Raw genomic sequence first — 21,960 nt, 5'->3', positions numbered from 1 at the left:
GTAAAAAAAATCAATAAAATATATTTTTTAAAAAAGTTTCTAATTACTTTTAGGTCAAATATTTTAGAATAGAGTGCATAAGAATTCAACTCAAGAGCAACTTAGTAAGCCCAGCAGGTATAGCTCAGTGGTTGAGCATCAAACAAGGAGGTCATGGTTCAATTCCTGGTCATGACATAAGCCCAAGTTGCAGGCTCAATCCCCAGTAGGGGGCATATAGGAGGCAGCAGATTGATGATGTTTCTCTCTCATTGATATTTCCACTTCTCTATTCCTCTCCCTTCCTCTCAAAAAAATCAATAGCAAGATATTTTTAAAAAAAGAGTAACTTAAACTATAAAATGGCAATAATGAGATACTAAATAAAGTACCTTGGATAAACCATCTCAAAATTGAGCAAACTTTGGTCTCTAAGAACAGTACCTTGTTTTGACAGTTGTAGCAAAGAGTTGTAAATATCATGGCAATCTCTTTCTCTGGGAACAATGAAATGCACAATCCTGAAGTTCTTGCACTGAATGACAAGTGGGCATCCAGAAGTCGTCAAAGCCAGTTTCTCCACTGAGCCAATATGATGATGCAAAATCTACAGCATTAAAAAATAATTTGATCATCATTATAAAAAGCACTAAGTATCTTATTCTCTTCCACAGTGCAAAAATGTTAGAAATGTCCTGTCCAAAAAAGTCTCAAATGTTATAGTACACTACAAAGTCACACTTAAAAAAGTTTTAAGTGACAATGCCCAAGCCAGAAATGTGCCCTGATCACTCCACATATTCACACAGCATTAAATCCCAAGAATTGCATCCCCTAAATATCTCTATAACCTGTCTACTTCTCTCTATCTCTACTATAACTCTCCTAATTGCAATGTTTCCATTATTTCTCATCTAATTACTATAACTATTAACCTAAATGCTCTCTTCATATCCCACTCTTGAATCCCCCAATCCGTTTTTTACAAAGCAGACAATTAACCATTAAAAACTCAATTTAAAAAAAATGGCAAAGCTATCTAGTTATTTCTCACTTCTCCCACCCTGCTTAGCTTCTGAGATCAGACAAGAGTGGGCACATTCAGGGTGGTATGACTATAGACTTTACCACTGCTCTAGCCTCATTTCAAGTCCCTTCCCCAACATCGTTAAGTTCTAATGACAACAGCCTTCTTTGGCTCCTCAAATGAACCAAGGTCTTCTATATACACTCTTCAGTTGCTCCTACTAACTGCGAGATTGTAGCTCTCTACCTCTTCACCTACGAACTTCTAGTATTATTTCTGGTGTCCGCTTAAAACTCATCACCAAGCCCTAGCCAGTTTGACTCAGGAGTTACAGCATGGGCCATGGACTGAAGAGTCTGAGGTTCAATTCTGGTAAAAAAAACAAAACAAAACAAAACAAAACTTCACCACCGAGAAGTACGTATAGTCTCATAATCACCATGGCCCTTCCCTAGTAAGTTGGGTCCCCTCCATTTTCTTATCAAATATCAACCTAAGTTTTTCCTTTCATAGCACTTAGTACATTTGTAATTTGTTATGTAGTAATGTTTATTTCTCTACTTAAGATTTTAGAAACTTCACCTAAGAAGTAAAACTATAAGTTAAGCACCATTGTATTTCTAGCACCTAACACAGTACTTGGAACATTATAATGACCATCTTCAAACAAAAACAAAAAAAGCATTTCAAGTAATATATATTACACATTCATATTTAAATTTGACTGAGGTGGAAATATAGGTGTCATTGTTGGTAACTTCTCCATCACAAATACTCAATGAATGAATGAATGAATGAATGGAAAGTCCTACTAGAAAGTCAGAACTTGGTGGTATTTGAAACATAATTATTATATCTACCTATTACCTAACATATTCTGTGCTACTAAAAAAGATTTCCCTTTGCTCAATAGCATTCCTACTAATTTAAAATATATATAGAAAACTTTATGGAAAATAAAAGATCTTAAAATTGAAGCAGGTTTTTGGATGATAAAACTCAATCCTGGCAAGATATCAAATCATCCCAAATTAGTCTAAAAATGTAACAGAAATTCCAACCTGCTTTTTTGGGTAGTATGTATGTGGGAGGAAAGGTAGGGTGAGATATGGATGATTATATTATATATATGTATTATATAATTCACATGTGTCAAACACAAGGCCCGCGGGCCAAATCCAGCCCGCCAGGCCTTGCAATGTGGCCTGCACCGCGCTGTCATCACTGCACTCCGCTGTCAGTTTATGACATTGTCAGTTTATGACTGTTCAGTAAACCATTCGGCCCGCGATTTAGGCTGGATTTTAGATTTTGGCCCCTTCTCTGATTGAGTTCGACACCCCTAATATAATTAGTGCATGGAGGGGAGGGAGGTGTCCCTCTTCTCAGCTTGTACCCTCTCCAATCTGGGATCCTTCTCACAATCCGGGACTGCTGGCTCCTAACCACTAGCCTGCCTGCCTACCTGATTGACCCTAACTGATTCTGCCTACCAGCCTGATTGCCCCTAACTGCTCCCCTGTCAACCTGATTGACACCTAACTGCTCCCCTGCCGGCCTGATCACCCCAACTGCCCTCCCCTGCCAATCTGTTTGCCCCTAACTACCCTCCCCGGCTGGCCTGGTAGACCCCAACTGCCCTCTCAGCCTGCCTGATCACCCACAACTGTCCTCCCCTGCCGGCCATCTTGTGGCGGCCATTTTGTGACAATGTGGGGGCAGCCATCTTGTGATGACATGAGGGCGTCACACAAGGGTGCAAGGGCCACCTGGCTTTTATTAGTATAGATAATTTTATATGCTACTATTATTCATTTTTAAAACTTTAGATATTAAGTCTAAAGGTCACATGCAAGATTAAATGTATAAAATAAAATTTAAAAAAGCTTGAAGAAGAAGAAAAAAGAAAAGCTTCAAGGAGAACCAAGATTGTAGCATAGATAAACACAGTACTTACTGCCTCCCACAACCACATCAAAATTACAACTAAAATATAAAACAACCATCATTCAGAACTGCCTGAAATAATCCTGAATGGAAGTTCTACAACTAAGAAGTAAAGAAGAAAGCATATAAATACTGATAGGAGGGTGGAGGCACAGAACAAGTGGGCCCATGTTTGGCATTTTGTTTTGTGATTTTTAATTGGGATGGATATCTCAGTTGTGGAGGCCTGCTGTGAGATGTAAAGAGTTATAGCTCCATATCAGACATTTCAGCCCAGGCTTCCAGTGACAGGATGAGAAGTCCTCATAACTTTGGGCTATAAAACTAGCAGGGATTGTGGCTGGGTGACAAGGAGGCTGCAGGAGACCCAGGTCTGGCTGGCATATGGGCTTACTCAGACTCATTTCCTCTGAGCTCTAACGCTGGGGTGGCAGTTTGGAGAGATCCAGGGACATATGCAGAGGAACTGGAGTAAGTTCTCAGGGGTAGCTTTCTCCCAGACATAGTTGCTCAAAGGATTCATTATTCCTATGCTGAGACCTCCTTCACTGCAGAGCTGACTGGCAGCCATACCAGAGTCTGCATCAACCTGACTCACACTGTTTGATAGCCCTGGTAATTCCCTGAGACGCTGGCCCATCCAATTCGCAGTCCCACCCAAGCTGTTTGCAGCAGCTTTTCCATATGAATGGCCTGTCCTGGCTCAGGCTTCAGACTTTCCTAAAATCTCTCAAAGAAGCAGCAGCTGGTGTTAGCATGCCCCATACCAATCAGTAAGAGGCCCAAGACCTGGCACCAGCAGCTTGGTCTCATCTGAACACTTCCAAGCGCAACATGAGTAGCAGCACCTGAAGATCTCTCTGTAGCTCCTGCCAGGTGGCCTCAGGCAGTGGCTGACTTTGCATCTCCCAGGAGACCCCAGAGCCAGTTATACATGGTGGACAGCTTCAGACTATACCAGGTTTCAACTACACATCCATGAGCGACACACTCAAGGGACAGACTCAGTGAGCACCAGAGCCCCACTGAAGCAAGTCCTGCTCCATAGAGGTGTCTCCTGCACAGCAGCTCTCCCACCGCAGTTGCAGCTGGTCCTCACAGCCAACTGGCCTGGAGGTCACTTCCTCCCAGTGACATCAATAGCAATTAAGGCTCAACTACAACAAGACTGTGCACACAGGGGCACACTGAGAGTGCACTACTTAGGTGACTGGGAAGACTGAGCCACTGGGCCCTACAGGACACCTACTACACAAGGCCACTCTACCAATTCCAGAAGCCATAGCAGCTCTACCTAATACATAGAAACAAGTGCAGGGAAGCAGTCAAAATGCTGAGACAAAGAAACATATCACAAATGAAAGAACACACACACACACAAAAAAAAAAATCTCCAGAAAAAGGACTAAATGAAATGGAAGCAAACAAATGACTAGATACAGAGTTCAAAGCAATGTTAAAAGGATGCTCAAGATCTTAAGAAGAGCTTCAAGGAACGTAGTGAGAATTTCAAGGCTTTTAGTGAGATTCTCAAAGACCTGAAAAAAGACCAGTCAGAAAGTAAGCAAACATTAACTGAAATAAAGAATAATTTACAGGAATTTAACAGCAGAGTAGAGGATGCTGAGCATCAAAATCAGTAATTTGGAATATGAGTAAGCAAAAAAACACACCCAATCAGAAGTGCAAAAAGAAAATGAATCCAAAAAATATGAAGATAGTATACGGAGTCTCTGGGAAAACTTCAAGCATACCAACATTCACATTATGGGAGTGCCAGAATGAAAAAAGACAGAGCGAGATATTGAAAACCTACTTGAAGAAATAATGACAGAAAATTTTCCCTATCTGGATAAAAAAATAAATAAATAAATAAATAAAATAAAAAAAAATAGACTTATAAGTCCAGGAAGTGCAGGGAGTCCCAAACAAGAGAAATCCAAAGAGGCCCAGACCAAAATTAAAATGACATAGGTTAAAGACAAAGAGAGAATCTTAAAATTAGCAAGAGAAAAACAGCTAGTTACCTACAAGGAGTGCCCATAAGACTGTCAACTGACTTCTCAACAAAAACTTTGCAGGCCAGAAGGGAAAGACAAGAAATATTCAAAGAGATGAACAGCAAGGACCTACAACTAAGATTATTCTACCCAGCAAAGCTATCATTTAGAACCAAAGGTCAGATAAAGAGCTTCAGAGACAAGAAAAAGCTAAAGGAGTTCACCACCACCAAACCAGTATTACTTGAAATGTTGAAGAGTTTTCTTTAAGAAGAAGAAGAAGAAAAAAGATAAATAAATAGCCCTAACTGGTTTGGCTCAGTGGATAGAGCATCAGCCTGCGGTTCGATTCCGATCAAGGGCATGTACATTGGTTGCGGGCACATCCCCAATAGGGGGCATGCAGGAGGCAGTTGATCAATGTTTCTCTCTCATTGATGTTTCTAGCTCTCTAGCCCTGACCCTTCTTCCTCTTTGTAAAAAACAAACAAACAAACAGCCGGGACCAGTTTGGCTCAATGGATAGAGCGTCGGCTTGGGGACTGAAGGGTCCCGGGTTCGGTCAAGGGCATGTACCTTGGTTGCGGGCATATCACCAGTAGAGGGTGTGCAAGAGGCAGCTGGTCGATGACTCTCTCTCATCGATGTTTCTGGCTCTCTATCTCTCTCCCTTCCTCTCTGTACAAAATCAATAAAATGTATTTTTTTTTAAAAATCAGTAAAATATATTTTGGAAAATAAATAAATAAAAATAAAAAATAAAACAGCAATAAATATATATCAATAATTGAATCTAAAGATCAAAATAAACCAGTAATGTAATGAACAAAAACTGATGAATAAAATAGAATCAAATGCATGGAAACACGGAACAGACTGATGAATCTCAGAAGAAAGGAGGGAGGGGGGCAGGAAGAGATTAACTGAAGAACTTATATGCCTATATGCATTACCTACGGACACAGACAAAAGAGTGGTAATGGCCTGGGATGGAGTGGGAACTGGGTGAAGGGTGGCAGTGCAGGGGGAAAAAGGGAGACAGATATAATACTCTCAACAATAACGACTTTTTTTAAAAAAAGGGGAATAAATAAATGAGGGGGGAAAAACTTGAAAAAGAAGACTAATGTGAGCAAAAGTCCTATGGTAATTAAAAATTTATATAACAGATAACACATATAACAAATATGTAGCTCAAACTTGTTGCTGAGATTTAGCCCTATTAACATCTATATTATCATTTGGTCATATCGATCACTTAGGCTTTTATATTTACACTAATAAAAAAGTACCATGCTAATTGACCATACCTTTGCAACGCCCACCAGCCAATCAGGAATGAGCATGTAAATTAACCCAACAAAAATTAATTTGCATACACAGATGCTGAGCAGCTGGGGGCAGGGCGGGACACTTGCATTGTCGCTATGGTGATGACATAGGCTTTCCACACCACCCCAGCTACTCCGGGCCTCTCAGCAGTGTGGGAAGGCAGAAAAGCAGCTCCAGGCTGAAGCAAAAAGCCGGCTCCGGCCAGAGCAAAGGCGGTGCCAGCAGCCAGGGGAAGGAAGGCCCATTCTTGCATGAATCTTCATGAATCGGGCCTCTAGTATATGTATATAAGATTCCAATTAAGACCCAAAATTATGTGCAGCAAAAGAATGATGATGGGCCCTGGCTCTGCCACTAACTAGTTATGTGATCTTGAAAAACTAATCATCTGTAAAATGAAAATAAAATAAAAATTTAAAATAAGGCTCCTCCTAGATCTGTTCATTTCTATGGATCTGGTATACAAAATAGACTTCATTCAGGAGAGATTATGGAAATATACTGATAAGAAAGCATTTCAAAGACAACAACAGGAGCAAAGGGAACAATGTGGCTATCTTTTAGCTGCCCCAAAACTACATTCCCAACATTTGAAAGAAACTCTATGAGAAACTTCTATTTGTACTCTAGAAAATGAATAATATACAAAGAATATATTAAGGTAAGCACATAAATGAAGGGTAGACAGAATGGATGAGAATATGCCTAATGATTTTATAAGGCCTTGCTAGAGGAAACTCCTGGGCAAACACTGGATAGGCAAGAAATCCAGAGCCTCTAGGGCAGGGGTCTTCAAACTACGGCCCGCGGGCCACATGCAGCCCCCAGGGGAGTCTGATCCTGCCCGCCAGGTTTTTTGGGCAGTGAGCGCAGCCGAGGTGTTACAGTAGGAATTAGTAGTTCATATAGTTTGGCCCTCCAGCTCTCTGAGGGACCGTGATCTGGCCCCCACTTTAAAAAGTTTGAGGACCCCTGCTCTAGGGAATACAACTTCTCCAAGATCAACATCTCAGGTAAGTATCTTAACTTACTTATTGTAATCACTTATCAATTGAATAGCCTTCCTAGGGAAATCAAAAGAGTATAACCAAGGAGAGATATCAAGATATATTAAAAGCTACAGTCAATAAAGTGTGCTCTGGTTCAGTGTAATTAATATACCAAAAGAACAGAATAGACAGCTCAAAAGTAGGTCCTCTATTTATGACAGAGTTGATACTACACATTAATGGAATAAAACAATCAATAAATGATGCCAGCTATGTGTAAATAAAATAAAAATGAATCCCTATGTCATATCATCTAACAAAATATTTTTCAGATATATTAAAAAAATTATACTAAGAATACACAACATAAGGTTTTAGAAAATATAGGAGAATCTATAGAACCTTAACATAGGGAAGGATTACTTATCACAAAACAGCATAAACCATAAAATAAAAAATGAAAATTTATTGCACTAAAATTTTAAAGTTTAAAAGACATACAAATACATGCAAGACAAGCCAAACACTGGGAGAAGTTATCTGCAACATATATATGACAAAACATTAAAAACTGGAACTTTTGCAAAATAAATAACAAATAATCCAACAGAAAAAAATAAAAGGAAATCTAAAGACAAAATATCAGAAAGAGTAACTTCCTTGTAATCAACAAATTAAAATCACAATTGCACATCCACCAGTTAGGCAAAAATTTTAAATTTGACAGTATCAATTTTGCTGAGGATAGTGAACAATGAAACAACCATTTTGGAAAGGGGACATACTCAGGAAGGTTGAATATCCACTTATCTAAGTAATTTTACTCTCAGGCAATTTTCCAGAGAAACCCTGGCACAGTGTATACATTACCTCATTGTTTGTACTAGCAATAAATAAATAAATAAATAAATACCATAATTGCAATTTGTTATAAATATATTGTGGAACATGACATTTGATCTATTAACATGTACCTATATTATTTAGATTTTTTTAATTAAAGGGAATAGGTAGATCTTTTATATATTTATGTAGATAATAAGAGTCTTTCTGATATTCTACAAAAAAATTCCACATTCCATATTATATCAGTTTTATTAAGAGGGAGGGTAGAAGTGATTAGGTGACTGAAAATATTTTGGTTGAGATTGGTAACCAATGATTAGAATTTTTTGTACACATTCAAAATAAAGCACAGTAATAGACTAATACCATTATTACAATTATAGTAATTGAGGTCCTGCTTACCCAGGTTTCTTTCTGCTGAGAGTCTATAAATAATAGATGTGTGGCCGTAAGATACAGTGTTCCTGTTAATGACTTGTTGTTGGTACTGAATCTGTCAAGTAATTTCACTTGCTCAACCTAAAAAAGAAAAAAAAAATGTTACTTCTCATTTCAAAAGTAGTATAAATTCTTTTTCTGTTACCCCAGGATTTAAATGTACCATTTTCGAATTTTTCCCCCCCTTCTGTTAAAAAACATAAGTTTACTTAATATTGAATATTAAATTTCATATACCCCTAGAAATATATAAGCCACAAATAACATAGGTACTATTTACATTTATAAATATAACTGAAAGAAGAACCTTATGTAAAAGTATTAACACAGATATTAAGGAAAACAGAGAGGGGTGTTTTATAAATAAGCAAAACTGGTTTTTTTGTAGCCAAGAGTCAATATATTTTACTTAAAGTTAGCAGGTAAAGTAATAAATATAATAATGTTATTTTGTAGAATTATGGAAGTAAATTACCCCAGAAAAAATAAATTAGGAAACAATTAAATGGTTGCAAACTCCAACTTATTCTCCTCACCACTCACTGGGGACATTGTTTTGTGTTCAACTCAGTGCTTTTACTCATACTGTTCTCCCTGCCTACAATAGTCTCTTCTGCTTAACTAATAGTAAATACAAACAAAGCATTCTTCAAAGCTCACTGATGCTCTGTCTCCCAACAGGAATCCTTCTCAGAATGTTAATTACTTAATATCTTAGTTTTATATTTCTTTGTGGCTCTGAATTCCCTACCATAGATTATGTCACATTCTGCTTCTGTATCCTTTGGTAGCTGAGGCAGTGCAGTACACAGTACATCTTTATTAATAGTAGACACACATGCACAAGGTTGCCAGTGAAGAGTAGAATTAGAGTTGGCCAGGGATGTGCAGGAGACTACTGTTTTGAAAAAAACGTAGGTATTTCTTTCTATCTATTCCTATGTAGGTAACAAAGTTAAATAACCTTTACCAAGTTAAAAATTTTAATCCACAGCTTTCGCAGTAGGTTGAAGATAGTTTCTTAAATTGTTCAGGGCTTCAAAACCAGATAGCTAACCATTATCGCATTAATTCTATACTTTTTCCATATATATATACACACACACACACAGACACACACACATACACACACTCACACACACACACATATGTATAGTATTGTTAGTACATGAAACAGAGTTTATTCATTTTTTATTACTAGAGGCCCGGTGTACGGGGCCTGCACCCTCTCCAATCTGGGACACCTCAAGGGATGTTAAACTGTCCATTTAGACCTGATCCCACCGGGGCCCTCTCACAGTCCAGAACTGCTGGCTCCCAACTGCTCACCTGCCTGCCTTCCTCATTGCCCCTAACTGCTTCTGCCTGCCAGCCTGATCACCCCTAACCACTCCCATGCCAGCCTGATTGATGTCTAACTGTTCCCCTGCCAACCTGTTTGCCCCCAACTTCCCTCCTGCTGGCCTGGTCACCCCTAACTGCCTTCCCCTGCAGGGTTAATTGCTTCCAACTGCCCTCCCTTGCAGGCCTGGTCCCTCTCAACTGCCCCCCCTGCTGGCATCTTGTGGTGGCCATCTGTGTCCACAAAGGGGCAGGATCTTTGACCACATGGGGACAGCATATTGTGTTGGAGTGATGGTCAATCTGCATATTCCTCTTTTATTAAATAGGATAGAGGCCTGGTGCATGGGAGGGGGCCAGCTGGTTTGCCCTAAAGGGTGTCCTGGATCAGGGTGGGGGTTCCCTAGGGGCATGGGGCAGCCTGAGCGAGGGGCCTATGGTGTTTTGCAGGCCAGCCACACCCCCTGGCGACCCAAGAGGAGGCCCAGGTATCTGGAATTTATTTATCTTCTACAGTTGAAATTTTGTAGCCTGGAGCGGAGCCACGCCTCCTGCTTGCTCCATGGCTGGCAGCCATTTTTGTTGGATTCATGTATCTTTTATAATTAAAACTTTGTAGCCTGGAATGAAAGCCTGGGCCCACCAGGTTGTGCAGAAAGCTTTGTTTTTTCTATTGCCAGGGGCAACCCTAGCCTCCCGCTCTTTCCAGCTCCATGGCTGCCGACATTTCTGTTTGGATTTGTTTATCTTCTATAATTGAAGCTTTGTAGCCTTGAGTGGAGGCCTAGGCCAGCAAGGGCAGGCGGAAAGCTTGGCTTCCTCTATTGCCTAGGAAACCCAAGCCTCCCTCTTGATCTCTGTGGCTGTAGCCATCTTGGTTGGGTTTATTTGCATACTCGCTCTGGAGGGTGGGTGTGGCTTGTGGGTGTAGCAGAGTGATGGTTAATTTGCATGTTGCTCTTTTATTATGTAGGATTTATTAATTATTGTGCCATTTCCATACAAACAATTGTAAACTTACTTTTGACCCACCCTGTATTTTGATTCCCCTTACTAAAATTGAAGAAAAAAAAAGACTCCTCATTTTGAAATTATGATTTCTGAAATAATCAATAACTACCATTTAAAAGGCTATTAGTTCTCCCACAGGAAACTTAATTTCAGAGATTTTTAAAATATATATATTTTATTGATTTTTTACAGAGAGGAAGGGAGAGGGATAGAGAGTTAGAAACATCAATGAGAGAGAAACATTGATCAGCTGCCTCCTGCACACCCCGCAATGGGGCTGTGCCCACAACTAAGTTACATGCCCCTGACTGGAATCAAATCCGGGACCCTTGAGTCCACAGGCTGATGCAGTATCCACTGAGCCAAACCGGTTTCGGCCAGAGAAATATTTTTACTTAAAAAAGCACCTGTTCAAATAAATTTAAATTTAAATACTTATTTTTGTAGAAAAAGAGAGTCCATCCTGACCTTAATACCTTGTGTATTATTCATATCTTAGTAAATGCAAAATTATATTCAAATCAAGAAAACATAAAAAACCATTATATGACTGCTTCAATATGGAAATCTCTATATAGATGTGACATAATAAAATTAATCTGAAATTATCCCAAAACATTTAGTTAATATTTAAAGTTCTAGAGGGGGGAAAAAAAGATAATTTCTGAGAAAATATACTGATTATTTGGTTCTTTCCTGCAAATCCTAAAATACTTTTTTTAAATAAAAATAAAAAAATAGAATTTTTTTCTTTCTTAAGATCATCAGCATACAAATTTCATACTAAAGAGAGCCATTTTGTGAATATATACCTGCTGCTTCATGATACCTCTTCCACCCATGTCAAGGTGGCTCACTCCCTCACCACTTTCAGGTCTGTACTCAAGCATCACAATCTCTATAAGGATGTCTCTAACTACTATATTTACAACTGTCCTCCCCCACCCTATCTTGGCAGTCTCCACAGCATTTACCACCATTTTCCATATTACATGTATATTTGATTTATTAATTTTGTTTATTGTTCTATCTTCCCCAACTAGAAAATAAGGGCAGGGATTTTTGTCTGATTTATTCACCACCATTTCCCCAGTACCTAGAACAGTGCCTGCCCCAGGGAAGAGGAAAGAACCAGAGGAGGGAGCAGAAGAGAAGGGGGCAAGTAAGTGGAGAGCAGAGGAAGAAGCAAAGAAGGAAATTAGATAGGAAAGACTGTTCCCTGTTCTCTTCCCCTCGGTGATTCACCACTTCCCATTGTATCCCAAATACTCTGCCTGGTCCTTCTTTCAGTGATTACCCCATTTAAAGTATTCCCAGGGCTCTAGCCTTAACACTCATCACAATAGGAAATTTCATTGATTACCTAAACACTGACACCTTCCAAATCTTTTTATCTGGACCAGACCTTTTCCCTAACTCTAGACATTCATAATCAGCTACCTATTTAAAAAAAAAAAAAAAAAAATCCTACCATCCAAGTTGCTCTCATCTATCCTCTCCTTTCCCATTCTGACTCACACTGATCTACCTCACTATTCAAATCTCTTGAATACGGTAGATAATTACTCTCTGAGGCAGGAGAGTGTAATGTTTACAAAAACATGATTGGTATCATAAAGACCAAGACTTAAGTCCCCAGCTCCACCTTTTCTTTAATAGAGCTAGCTGTTGAATCAAGGGAAGTTATTTCATTTAATCTCTGCTAATTTATTTTCTCACCTGTACATTGGGATAATATTAGTAAGATTCAAAATGACACTATTTTATTTTAAAACACAATTATTATTTTGTGGGGAAAACATTCAGATGTTCCTCAAAATCTTTTGGCTCATATTTCAAAGACAAAACAATATAATGTTCTCCTTATTCTTCATACATTCTTAGTTTTACATTTCCTTCACTTTGTAACAGGTTATATATATTTGTGTACATACATGTATGATCTCATATTCTAATGACAAAAAGGGATAGCCATCTAAGACAAATCAGGCATAACTTTGGAATAACTTAATTTGACCCCTAATGGGGTCAGATTTTCATGGGGTATTCCATTCTTTAACAAACTCTAGGAAGTAATCTTACATACAGAAGTTAGGGGAAAAAAAAAAAAAAAAAAAAGAAGTTAGGAAAGCATTCTTCCTTTTCATTCTGTAAAGTTCCATTCACAAACAGCACAAATTTCAACATCAACACATGATGCTAGCCAAAGAACTGGAGCCTGGCAGGAAAAGAGGATTGCTTAAAAAATTGTGTCTGCATATTTGTCATTGTTTCTTGGCAAAACTATCTCATTATAGCAAAATTAGCACTCAAAGTGACAGGCAGTAGCTACAATGTTCATAAGTATAGACTGGAAATGCTCTTTTAGAATTTCAAATTTGGACTTGACATCTTTACTGATGCCATTCAGTTAAACCAAATGTGACCAAAACAGAATGATATATTTCTGAATTTCAGAACTAGAAAGCCATTTAATTAATAGTCACCTAAAACACTTTATCTGATAAATTTCTGGTTAGTATCGATAAGCAAAAACAAAACAAAATGATGACCATAAGCAATACAACAAACAGTACCATAAAAATATTATTTACTTAATAGAGGGCCGGTGCATGAATTTGTGCACGGGTGGGGTCCCTGGGCCTGGCTGGTGATCAGGGCCAATGGGGGGGCCAACTGGCAGGGAGGATGGACCGCGGGATATCAGTCAGCCGGCCAGGGGTAGGGGCCATGGGAGGTTGGCTGTGGGAGCGCACTGACCACCAGGGGGCAGCTCTATGTTGAGTGTCTGCCCCCTGGTGGTCAGTGCACATCATAGTGACTGGTCGACCAGTGGTTTGGTTGTTCAGTCGTTAATGGTTGCTTAGGCTTTTATATAGATGATAGATAGATAGATGTCAAGTAATCAATTCAGCTCTTATAATTATTCTTAGGATTTATTTCTGAATTAATATGAATACATTTTGCTTGTTTTTACCTTTAGGTAATCCAGCAATGACTGTTATAGTGCCTTAAATCCTAGCTAGGATTTGGAAGTTTATTCAAGAGATAATGTCAGCCAAAACCAATTTAGCTCAGTGGATAGAGCGTCAGTCTGCGGACGGAAGAGTCCCAGGTTCGATTCCGGTCAAGGGCATGTACATTGGTTGCAGGCACATCCCCAGTAGGTGGTGTGCAGGAGGCAGCTGGTCGATGTTTCTAACTCTCTATCTCTCTCCCTTCCTCTCTGTAAAAAAATCAATAAAATGTATTTAAAAAAAAAAAAAAAAAAAGAACTAGGTAAACAACTATATATCTGACACCTGAGCTCATGACCACCTTAATTTCATTTTTTGCTTAAACATGAAGTAAAACCCTCACAAATGACTTTTATACTTAATAGGAGGCCACACTCTTTATCATTCTGTTCATAAGAGAATAATAGTTTTTGATTGAAAAAAATCTATCAGATTTCTTTTGACAGAATAGAGGTATAAGTTAGGAAAGCTTCTTTATATCTTGCATAAAGGAGTGGGGAAAATGACTTAAAATTTTTGTTATGACTCCATTGCCTGTGTGTATTGAACTGTAACTTTCTCTACATTTTAAAGAGACACTAGAAAAACATTACAACAAAAACCAAATAAAATTTGGGTAGCAGTCATTGTATTTGTACATGACAGAACACTTTTCAAAACCAGTTTAACCATGGAATAGCTATTTTAAATAATGTATTGATAATATAAAAAAGTATTAATCCTTAAAGTAAAATGCTTTTACAGATTACTTGCTATTAGAAATGATCAAATTTTTATTAACCAGCTTAATATGCAATAAAAATTAAATAATAGTTCAAAAATATATTAATTCATTTTTACAACTAGATTAAGACTAGAGGCAATGGAAAAGACACTACATAGTCTTTGAAGTTAGACAAACCTTGGTTTAAATCTTCACTCTACACCTCCTGAGCTAATTGGGCAGATTATTTCCACTCTGTAAACCTATTTCGTCATTTGTATTGATAAATGGAAATAATGTACCAAATTGGTGGTGTTATTTTTAAGAGATTAGTAATTTTTTGTTTTGTTTTGTTGTTAATCCTCACCCAAGGATATTTCTCCATTGATTTTTAGGGGGAGTAAAAGAGAGAGAGAGAAAGACAGAGAGAACCAGGGTCCAGGCCAGAAAGAAACTTGGGACCCTTTGGCCCATAGGCCAACACTCTATCCAATAAGCCAAACTGATTAGGGCAAGATTAGTGATAATTTTGTATAGATTACCTTATTTGCGATATTGTACATATTGTGACATGATAGTGTATAATTGGCTATAACGGCATATAATTACTACTTTTTTAATACAGTTGCCTCTTCAACAACATGGGTTTGAACTGTGTGGGTCCACTTTTACATGGATTTTTAAAAATATTTTTTTATTGATTTCAGAGAGGAAGAGATAGAAATATCATTGATTGGCTACCTCCTGCATGCCCCACATGGGGGATCGAGTCTGCAACGCGGGCATGTGCTCTGACCTGGAATCAAACTGTGACCTCCTAGTTCATAGGTTGATGCTCAACCACTGAGCCACACCAGCTGGGAATGGATTTTATTTTTTTCTTTCAATAAACACATGCACTGTTTTCAATCCATGGTTTGGGAGGTCACATATGCAGAAAGCCAACTGTATGCACTGATTTATGCCATTTTATATTCACAGATTGTTATATCTTAGGGGTGCAATGTGGGAAGGTGCCTAGAATCAATTCCCCTTGGATACTGAGGATAGTTAAGTTTTGGAGGAGTCAAAAATTATAAACAGATTTTCAACTGCACAGGGGTCAGCACCCTTAACCCCTGCCTTGTTCAAGAGTCAGCTTAAAGCTGTCTGAATAACATAGAATCACTTGCCAAAACTGATTTGGCTCAGTGGTAGAGCATTGCCTGTGGACTGAAAGGTCCCAGGTTCAATTCCGGTCAAGGGCATGTACCTTGGTTGCAGGCATCCTCAGTAGGGGGTGTGCCAGAGGCAGCTGATCAATGATTCTCTCTCATCAATGTTTCTAACTCTATCCCTCTCTCTTTCTCTCTATAAAAAAAATCAATAATATATATATTTAAAAATCACTAGTTATATAGTAATATTCCATAGTCAATTCTTGATCATACTCATACTGATTAAACTTCATTGAGTTCAAAACAGCAAAATAAACCTAAAGCAATTCATTTTTAGCTTGAAATACAATTATTTCTGCAGCAAATTAACTATGTGAAGGCTATGCATAATAGAAACAAAAAGTTGGCTATGGTCAAATCTATCTTTATAACTTATAAAGTTATTCTTATAATTCTTATAATTATAATTTAAAAAACTATAATACTCCCTCCAACAATGATCAGAATGCATGATGAGGTCCATGTCTTTTCTGCTCACTCTTTTTTTTTTTTTTAAATATATTTTATTGATTTTTCACAGAGAAGAAGAGAGAGGGATAGAGAGTTAGAAACACCAATGAGAGAGAATCATCGATCAGCTGCCTCTTGCACACCCCCTACTGGTGATATGCCCGCAACCAAGGTACATGCCCTTGACCGGAATCGAACCCGAGACCTTTTAGTCCGCAGGCCGACGCTCTATCCATTGAGCCAAACCAGTCCCGGCTCTGCTCACTCTTGTATACCTAGTGTCTGTACAGTGCCTGGCACAAAACAAGTACCTAGCAAATATCTGTTTAATTGCAGCCCACATACAGCCACTTAAGATTACTAGATGGTACTTAGTACTTGCCCAATGCTAGAAAAATAACCCAAAGTAATAAAGGAGCACACTTGAGAAGTAATTTTAATAGAAAATTAGTCAGAAACCTTTCAGTCCTTAAAAAAGTCATAAAAGGACCTTAACTAAACCACCAGCATGGACCCATTGTGAAAATGTAAGACCAAATCAGAAAATTAAAGACCATCAACTGGTAAAGAGGAACACTACACCAAGTGAAAGTCACCAGCAATAAACAACAAAGTTACAACTATACAAATAAAAACTAAAATATACATTCATCATTAATTTAAAGCAGAAGGTCTTAAAATCAGCAATTTAATTTAAAGCAAATGTCTTAAAAGGGGTCTTAGATTTTCCAACTTTCTGATCACTCTTACAAATCACCTATTGTTGCCGAAACCAGTTTGGCTCAGTGGTAGAGCGTAGGTCTGCAGACTGAAGGGTCCCAGGTTTGATTCCGGTTAAGGGCATGTGCGTTGGTTGCGGGCACATCCCCAGTAGGGGGTGTGCAAGAGGCAGCTGGTGGGTGTTTCTCTCTCATCGACGTTTCTAGCTCTCTATCTCTTTCCCTTCCTCTCTGTAAAAAATCAATAAAAATATATTTAAAACAAAACAAATCACCTATTGTTTTGTTTTGTTTTTTTAAGTATATTTTATTGATTTTTTTTTAATTTTTTTTTTTTTACAGAGAGGAAGGAAGAGGGATAGAGAGTTAGAAACATCGACTAGCTGCCTCCTGCATACCCCCTACTGGGAATGTGCCCGCAATCAAGGTACATGCCCTTGACCAGAATCGAACCAGGGATCTTTCAGTCCGCAGGATGACACTATCCACTGAACCAAACCGGTTTTGGCACCTATTGTTTTGTTATTGTGTGCTGTAGCAAGCCTTATGAAAGATGCAAAGATGAGGTTCAACCTGGTACAGAAGGAAGTTATGTGCACACAGATACATCTAATAAATGTCTGGAACCCTGAAACCCGGGCAAGAACCTGATCTGATGCACCATCTCCTAGTTTGGTTATACTTACTCTTCTATTTTCAAATTTTAAGTGCCAGCCACTTGAATTCTAGTGCTTAGTTCGTTTAGTTCCTTTATCTTTGGTCTCTTAAAAAAATATATATTTAAAGGGAGTTAGTTTTTAGATTTTCAATTTTATTAGATACTAGAGGCCAGTGTATGAATTCGTGCACAGATGGGATCCAGCCAGCAGCTCCAAACAGGCCAGGGGATTTAGCAGGAGGTTGGCTGGCTGGCCCCGTTCCCCCCCGGAGTGGGGGGAGCCGCCGGGAGGGTGGGGCCACCAGTCCCTAATAGGGTGGAGGGGCTGCCGTCTGCCCCCTGATAAACTCAGTAGAGGGGACAATTTGCAGATTAGCGTTTTATTGTATAGGAGGATGGTATAGGCAATGTTAAAGTCAAGTTCTAATAAAAGTCCTTGTACACCTTTAAAAGGTTTGTCAAACATTTTAATGACATCTCAAATTCTCCAGTGAACAAAGGAAGAGGATGCATTTCTGCCAAAAGGATGCGCAGCAGTTAACTGGTTTCAGCAAAATGGGGACAGTTACGTTTCACAGTAAGTCGTCCTCTTCCCCGAGATCTTAAAATCAAGTTGTTCAGTTCTTCTGATCTCTATATTTTCTCCCTCCCAAAGTTAAGTCTAAGTAAGATAATTTGGTACTGTTTTTATGTCATTTCCTTCTGTTTTAACATTTGTAACGGAATCAGAAGAATACGTGTTTGTGAAAGGCCCCCAAAATGCCATTTACACACGAAAATTAAGCATGGGGTTTAACAAACTATGCTGCATAACAATTCCATCAGACACTTTAAAATATGGAGTAATATTTTCCCCTTCTCCGTAACTCCTCCGTGGAGCTATTGACTCTGAAGACACTGAAGTTGGGACAGAGACGGAAACACCAAGTTTAAATGACAGGACACGGAGACCAGAGAGCGGGGCGGGGCCCAGTGCTGACCTCAGCCGCTTCTCCAAAACTGGCATCGGGGATCTGGGAGACACGAGACCCTCGCCCGTGAACGAGGAAGAGCTCACACACCAAAATGTTCCTTTTAGACCCACCGGCTTCCGGGGCTCGGCGGCGAGAGCCTCGCCGCTAACACAGCCCCAATTTTGCCAAGAAAGTGCTGAGAGAGCGGCGACCAATTTCAGGGGACCGAACCCCAAATCATCGCACCTCAACTGGACTGACAAGCGAGACTGTGCCCCCGCGGGTGCAGGAGGCCTCCACCCAGGACCCCGGGCCCAGACTTCCCCCGCCCCTCCCCGACAGGCCGGCCGGGACCCAGGGGCGGGGGGCCAGGCCCACCCGGCCCCGCCCGCCCGGCCCTCAGCCCGCGTCAGGCCAACCGAGCTCCCCACCTCCTCCGCCTCCTCCCCTCCGCACGCCCCTCCGTCCTCCCGCGTCCCCCCGTCAGACCCGGCCGGTGGCCAACGGCCCTCCCGCGCCCACTACCTTGGTCGTACGGATGTGCTCCATGCCGGGGAGACGTGGGCCTGTGGGCCGCCTCACAGGCGCACCATGAGGCGAGAGAAGCTGGGCGGCGGCGGCGACCCAGACCCAGCGGGAACCAGTTCAGCTGGGGAGCGCCGAGGCCCGCAGCCCGCCCCCGCCGCGCCCGCCCGCCCGCCGCGCAGGCGCAGCCGGCCAGCCCGTCTCCTAGAAACACTTCCCCAAACCGCGGCCGGGGGCGTGGGCGGGGCTAACGGAGCGCCTGCGGAGGAGAGCGTCCTCCGGGCCGCCGCACGTGCCACAGCGCCCCCTGCCGGTGGAGGGCTCAGCCGCATGATGGAAGGCGGCCCTCTGCTGGGAAGCTGGCAGAGAAACCACAGAGCTGGCTGTGGAGGGGGTCCCGAGAGGACTCTGCTCTTAAGAAGGAATCCTTTATTTTTTTAAATAAAAGAAATAAAAAATAAGAAGAAATCCTGAGGACATGCTGTGAAAAGAGAATTCGGTGGGCTAGTAGGGCAGCTGTCCCTGAAGTCCATCACCCTACCAGCGGACAGCACCAAATGTCAATGCCTTCTCTTCACTTGGAGCTGTAATTCTACTCATAAGAATCTAATCTAAGGAAATAATAAGATATATTTAGTTTAGCCTTATTTGAAACATCAATCCCCGCCCCCCCCCCCCCATACTCTGAAATAACATAAATATAAACAGCCAAAGTGAGAGGCGACAAATATTTACTTGAGGTCTGAAAAGGAATAGCTATCCAGGAAGCACTGATTCAGGGAGAAACCTGAATTAGTGTAATAATTAGGAGACAAAGGCAAGGGATATTTATGAGAAAGATAAAGGAAACAATTATATTAATGGAAGGAAGGCACATCTATTAGTGCAATAAGCTAATACAATGTTTTCAATTTTCAGTCTGGTAGCCATCAGTCAGTAGACATAACATTTGCTTTCTTGTTTGAGATGCAATGTTGCATTATGCCCAGTCACAAAGTTAGTTTGCCCTGTTTTAACATTCCAAAGCTTTGAGGCATAAGATTTGCATTCATTTCTTCCTAATATTTAATATTTATTTTTACACTATTTAAAAAACCATGGGGAGAGGGCATGAGTGTGGCGAGGGCAATGGGGGATAAGGACACATACGAAATACTTTTATCAATAAAGAAAAAAAGCAATAGGGGTATTGAGAAATAAATACCTTTTCTCTTAAAAAAACAACAACACTTAGGCCCTGTCCCTGTAACTCAATTGGTTAGACTGCAGTGTTTCCCAACCTTCTCTCATGATGAGAATCACCTGGTGGAGTTGTTAAAACACAGATTCCTGAATCCCAACTAAGAAGTGCTAAACTAGAATTTTTGGGAACATATAGGTAAAATTGTATACTTAACTAGTGCTGTAAGACAGATTTTATATACAGAGCACTAAGTTAGGTATGCAATTTTACCTATATGTTCTCAAAAATTCTAGTTTAGCACTTCTTAGTTGGGATTCAGGAATCTGTGTTTTAACAACTCCACCAGGTGATTCTCATCATGAGAGAAGGTTGGGAAACACTGGAGAGCATTGTCCCCATGTGCCATGGTTGCGGGTTCTATCTCCAGTCAAGGCACATAAAGGAAGCAACCAATGAATACATAAATAAATGAAACAACAAATAGATGTTTCTCTTTCTCAATCAATACAAAAAAAATTTTAAATCTACTTAATTTCCCTACAAAATGCACGAGATGTTTAATGCCATGATTGTCGTGTGAGAAAACATTTTATATTCTAAATGTTGATGCTTTTAGAATTATGTTTACCAGCTAATGGAATATTATAAAAGCAATCACATTTCCTAATCTGGGTGCTTCTCAAATATATAAATCATTAAAAGATCAAGGACATTTCACTTGATTATATTTCTCAACCTTTATTTTTAGGTATATTATTGCAGAAGATGAAGACTATAATCAGAATTATTTATTTTTGGAATCAAAACTATCTGAAGTCAAATCTCATTTCTGTCACTTACTAGCTGTATGAATTTAGTACAGTTACTTAATTTCTCTAACTGTTGGTTTTCTTCTTTCTTTTTTTTTTTTTTTTTTTTTTTGTTACACATCATCCTTTATTGTGAACAGCAGGAGGGACACCTCCAGCAACAGTAAAAAAAATTAATTTACAAAAGCAGGGATTCAGTGCAGCTGCCTGGTTGGAGCCTGTGGAAGCTCATACGTAGGTGCCAACACTGAGCAGCAGAAAGAAGACCCCAAAGCCCATGGAGAGTGAGGCCACCAAGGAGATGAGGAGCTCCTTGTAGATGTCCCGAGTGTACTTGGTGGACGTGACCTCATACACGAAGAACCAGGCGGTGAAGAACATGCCAATGGCCAACAGCACCACGGTCAGGTAGAGGAAGATGCTGGGTTCACGGGGCTGGTGTACCTGCTCATGGACTGCGCTCCTAGGGGCACACAGGAGATCAGAGATGGGAAAGAATCCAATGACTTCAACCTGGGGGCCGGGAGGAGCTGTCAAGGAGCCTCATGCTGCTGTGACTGCTTACCGCCTGTCTCAGCCTGGGGAATGTGGCAATCCTTCACCAACAAGGATGTGACAGCAATGCATCTGAAACTACGGTGGCACTTTGTCATTTCACATTTTGCTGGGCACTGGGTAATCTGCCACTCCTAACTGTTGGTTTTCTTATCTGTAAATACCGGTGGTAGTAGTATTTCTTATCTCCTCCATTGAGTTATTTGTGTTGGTTAAATGAAATAACGGAACAGAAATACTTAGGCATAATGGCTGGCCTCA

The 21,960-nt window shown here is 40.0% G+C and overlaps 1 protein-coding gene and 1 pseudogene across 4 annotated transcripts in view; both read right to left on the bottom strand.

Moving 5' to 3' along the window:
* Positions 1–19,377, bottom strand: part of MTMR6 (myotubularin related protein 6) — a 48,179-nt gene extending 28,802 nt beyond the window's left edge. For all 3 annotated transcript variants that reach the window (XR_014794613.1, XM_084878776.1, XM_084878775.1), the window contains exons 1-3: positions 19,153–19,377; positions 8,523–8,639; positions 424–586 (exon numbers count right to left, since the gene is read on the bottom strand). Coding sequence is in view for 2 of the 3 variants with exons in the window: in XM_084878776.1 (XP_084734902.1) it covers positions 424–586; positions 8,523–8,639; positions 19,153–19,176 (304 nt within the window). In the remaining variant the exon portion in view is untranslated. The remainder of the gene's footprint in view (positions 1–423; positions 587–8,522; positions 8,640–19,152) is intronic.
* A 1,844-nt stretch (positions 19,378–21,221) lies between these two features.
* LOC311619624 (dolichyl-diphosphooligosaccharide--protein glycosyltransferase subunit TMEM258-like) lies at positions 21,222–21,596 on the bottom strand (annotated as a pseudogene). The gene has a single exon. The product of its transcript is annotated as a dolichyl-diphosphooligosaccharide--protein glycosyltransferase subunit TMEM258-like (transcript).
* Between the last annotated feature and the right edge of the window lie 364 nt (positions 21,597–21,960).

Source organism: Pipistrellus hanaki (genome assembly GCF_964339955.1).
Source record: "Pipistrellus hanaki genome assembly, chromosome: 3".
NCBI lineage: Eukaryota > Metazoa > Chordata > Mammalia > Chiroptera > Vespertilionidae > Pipistrellus > Pipistrellus hanaki.
Note: the sequence above shows the minus strand (reverse complement) of the source record. Positions and strands in the feature narration are given on the sequence as shown.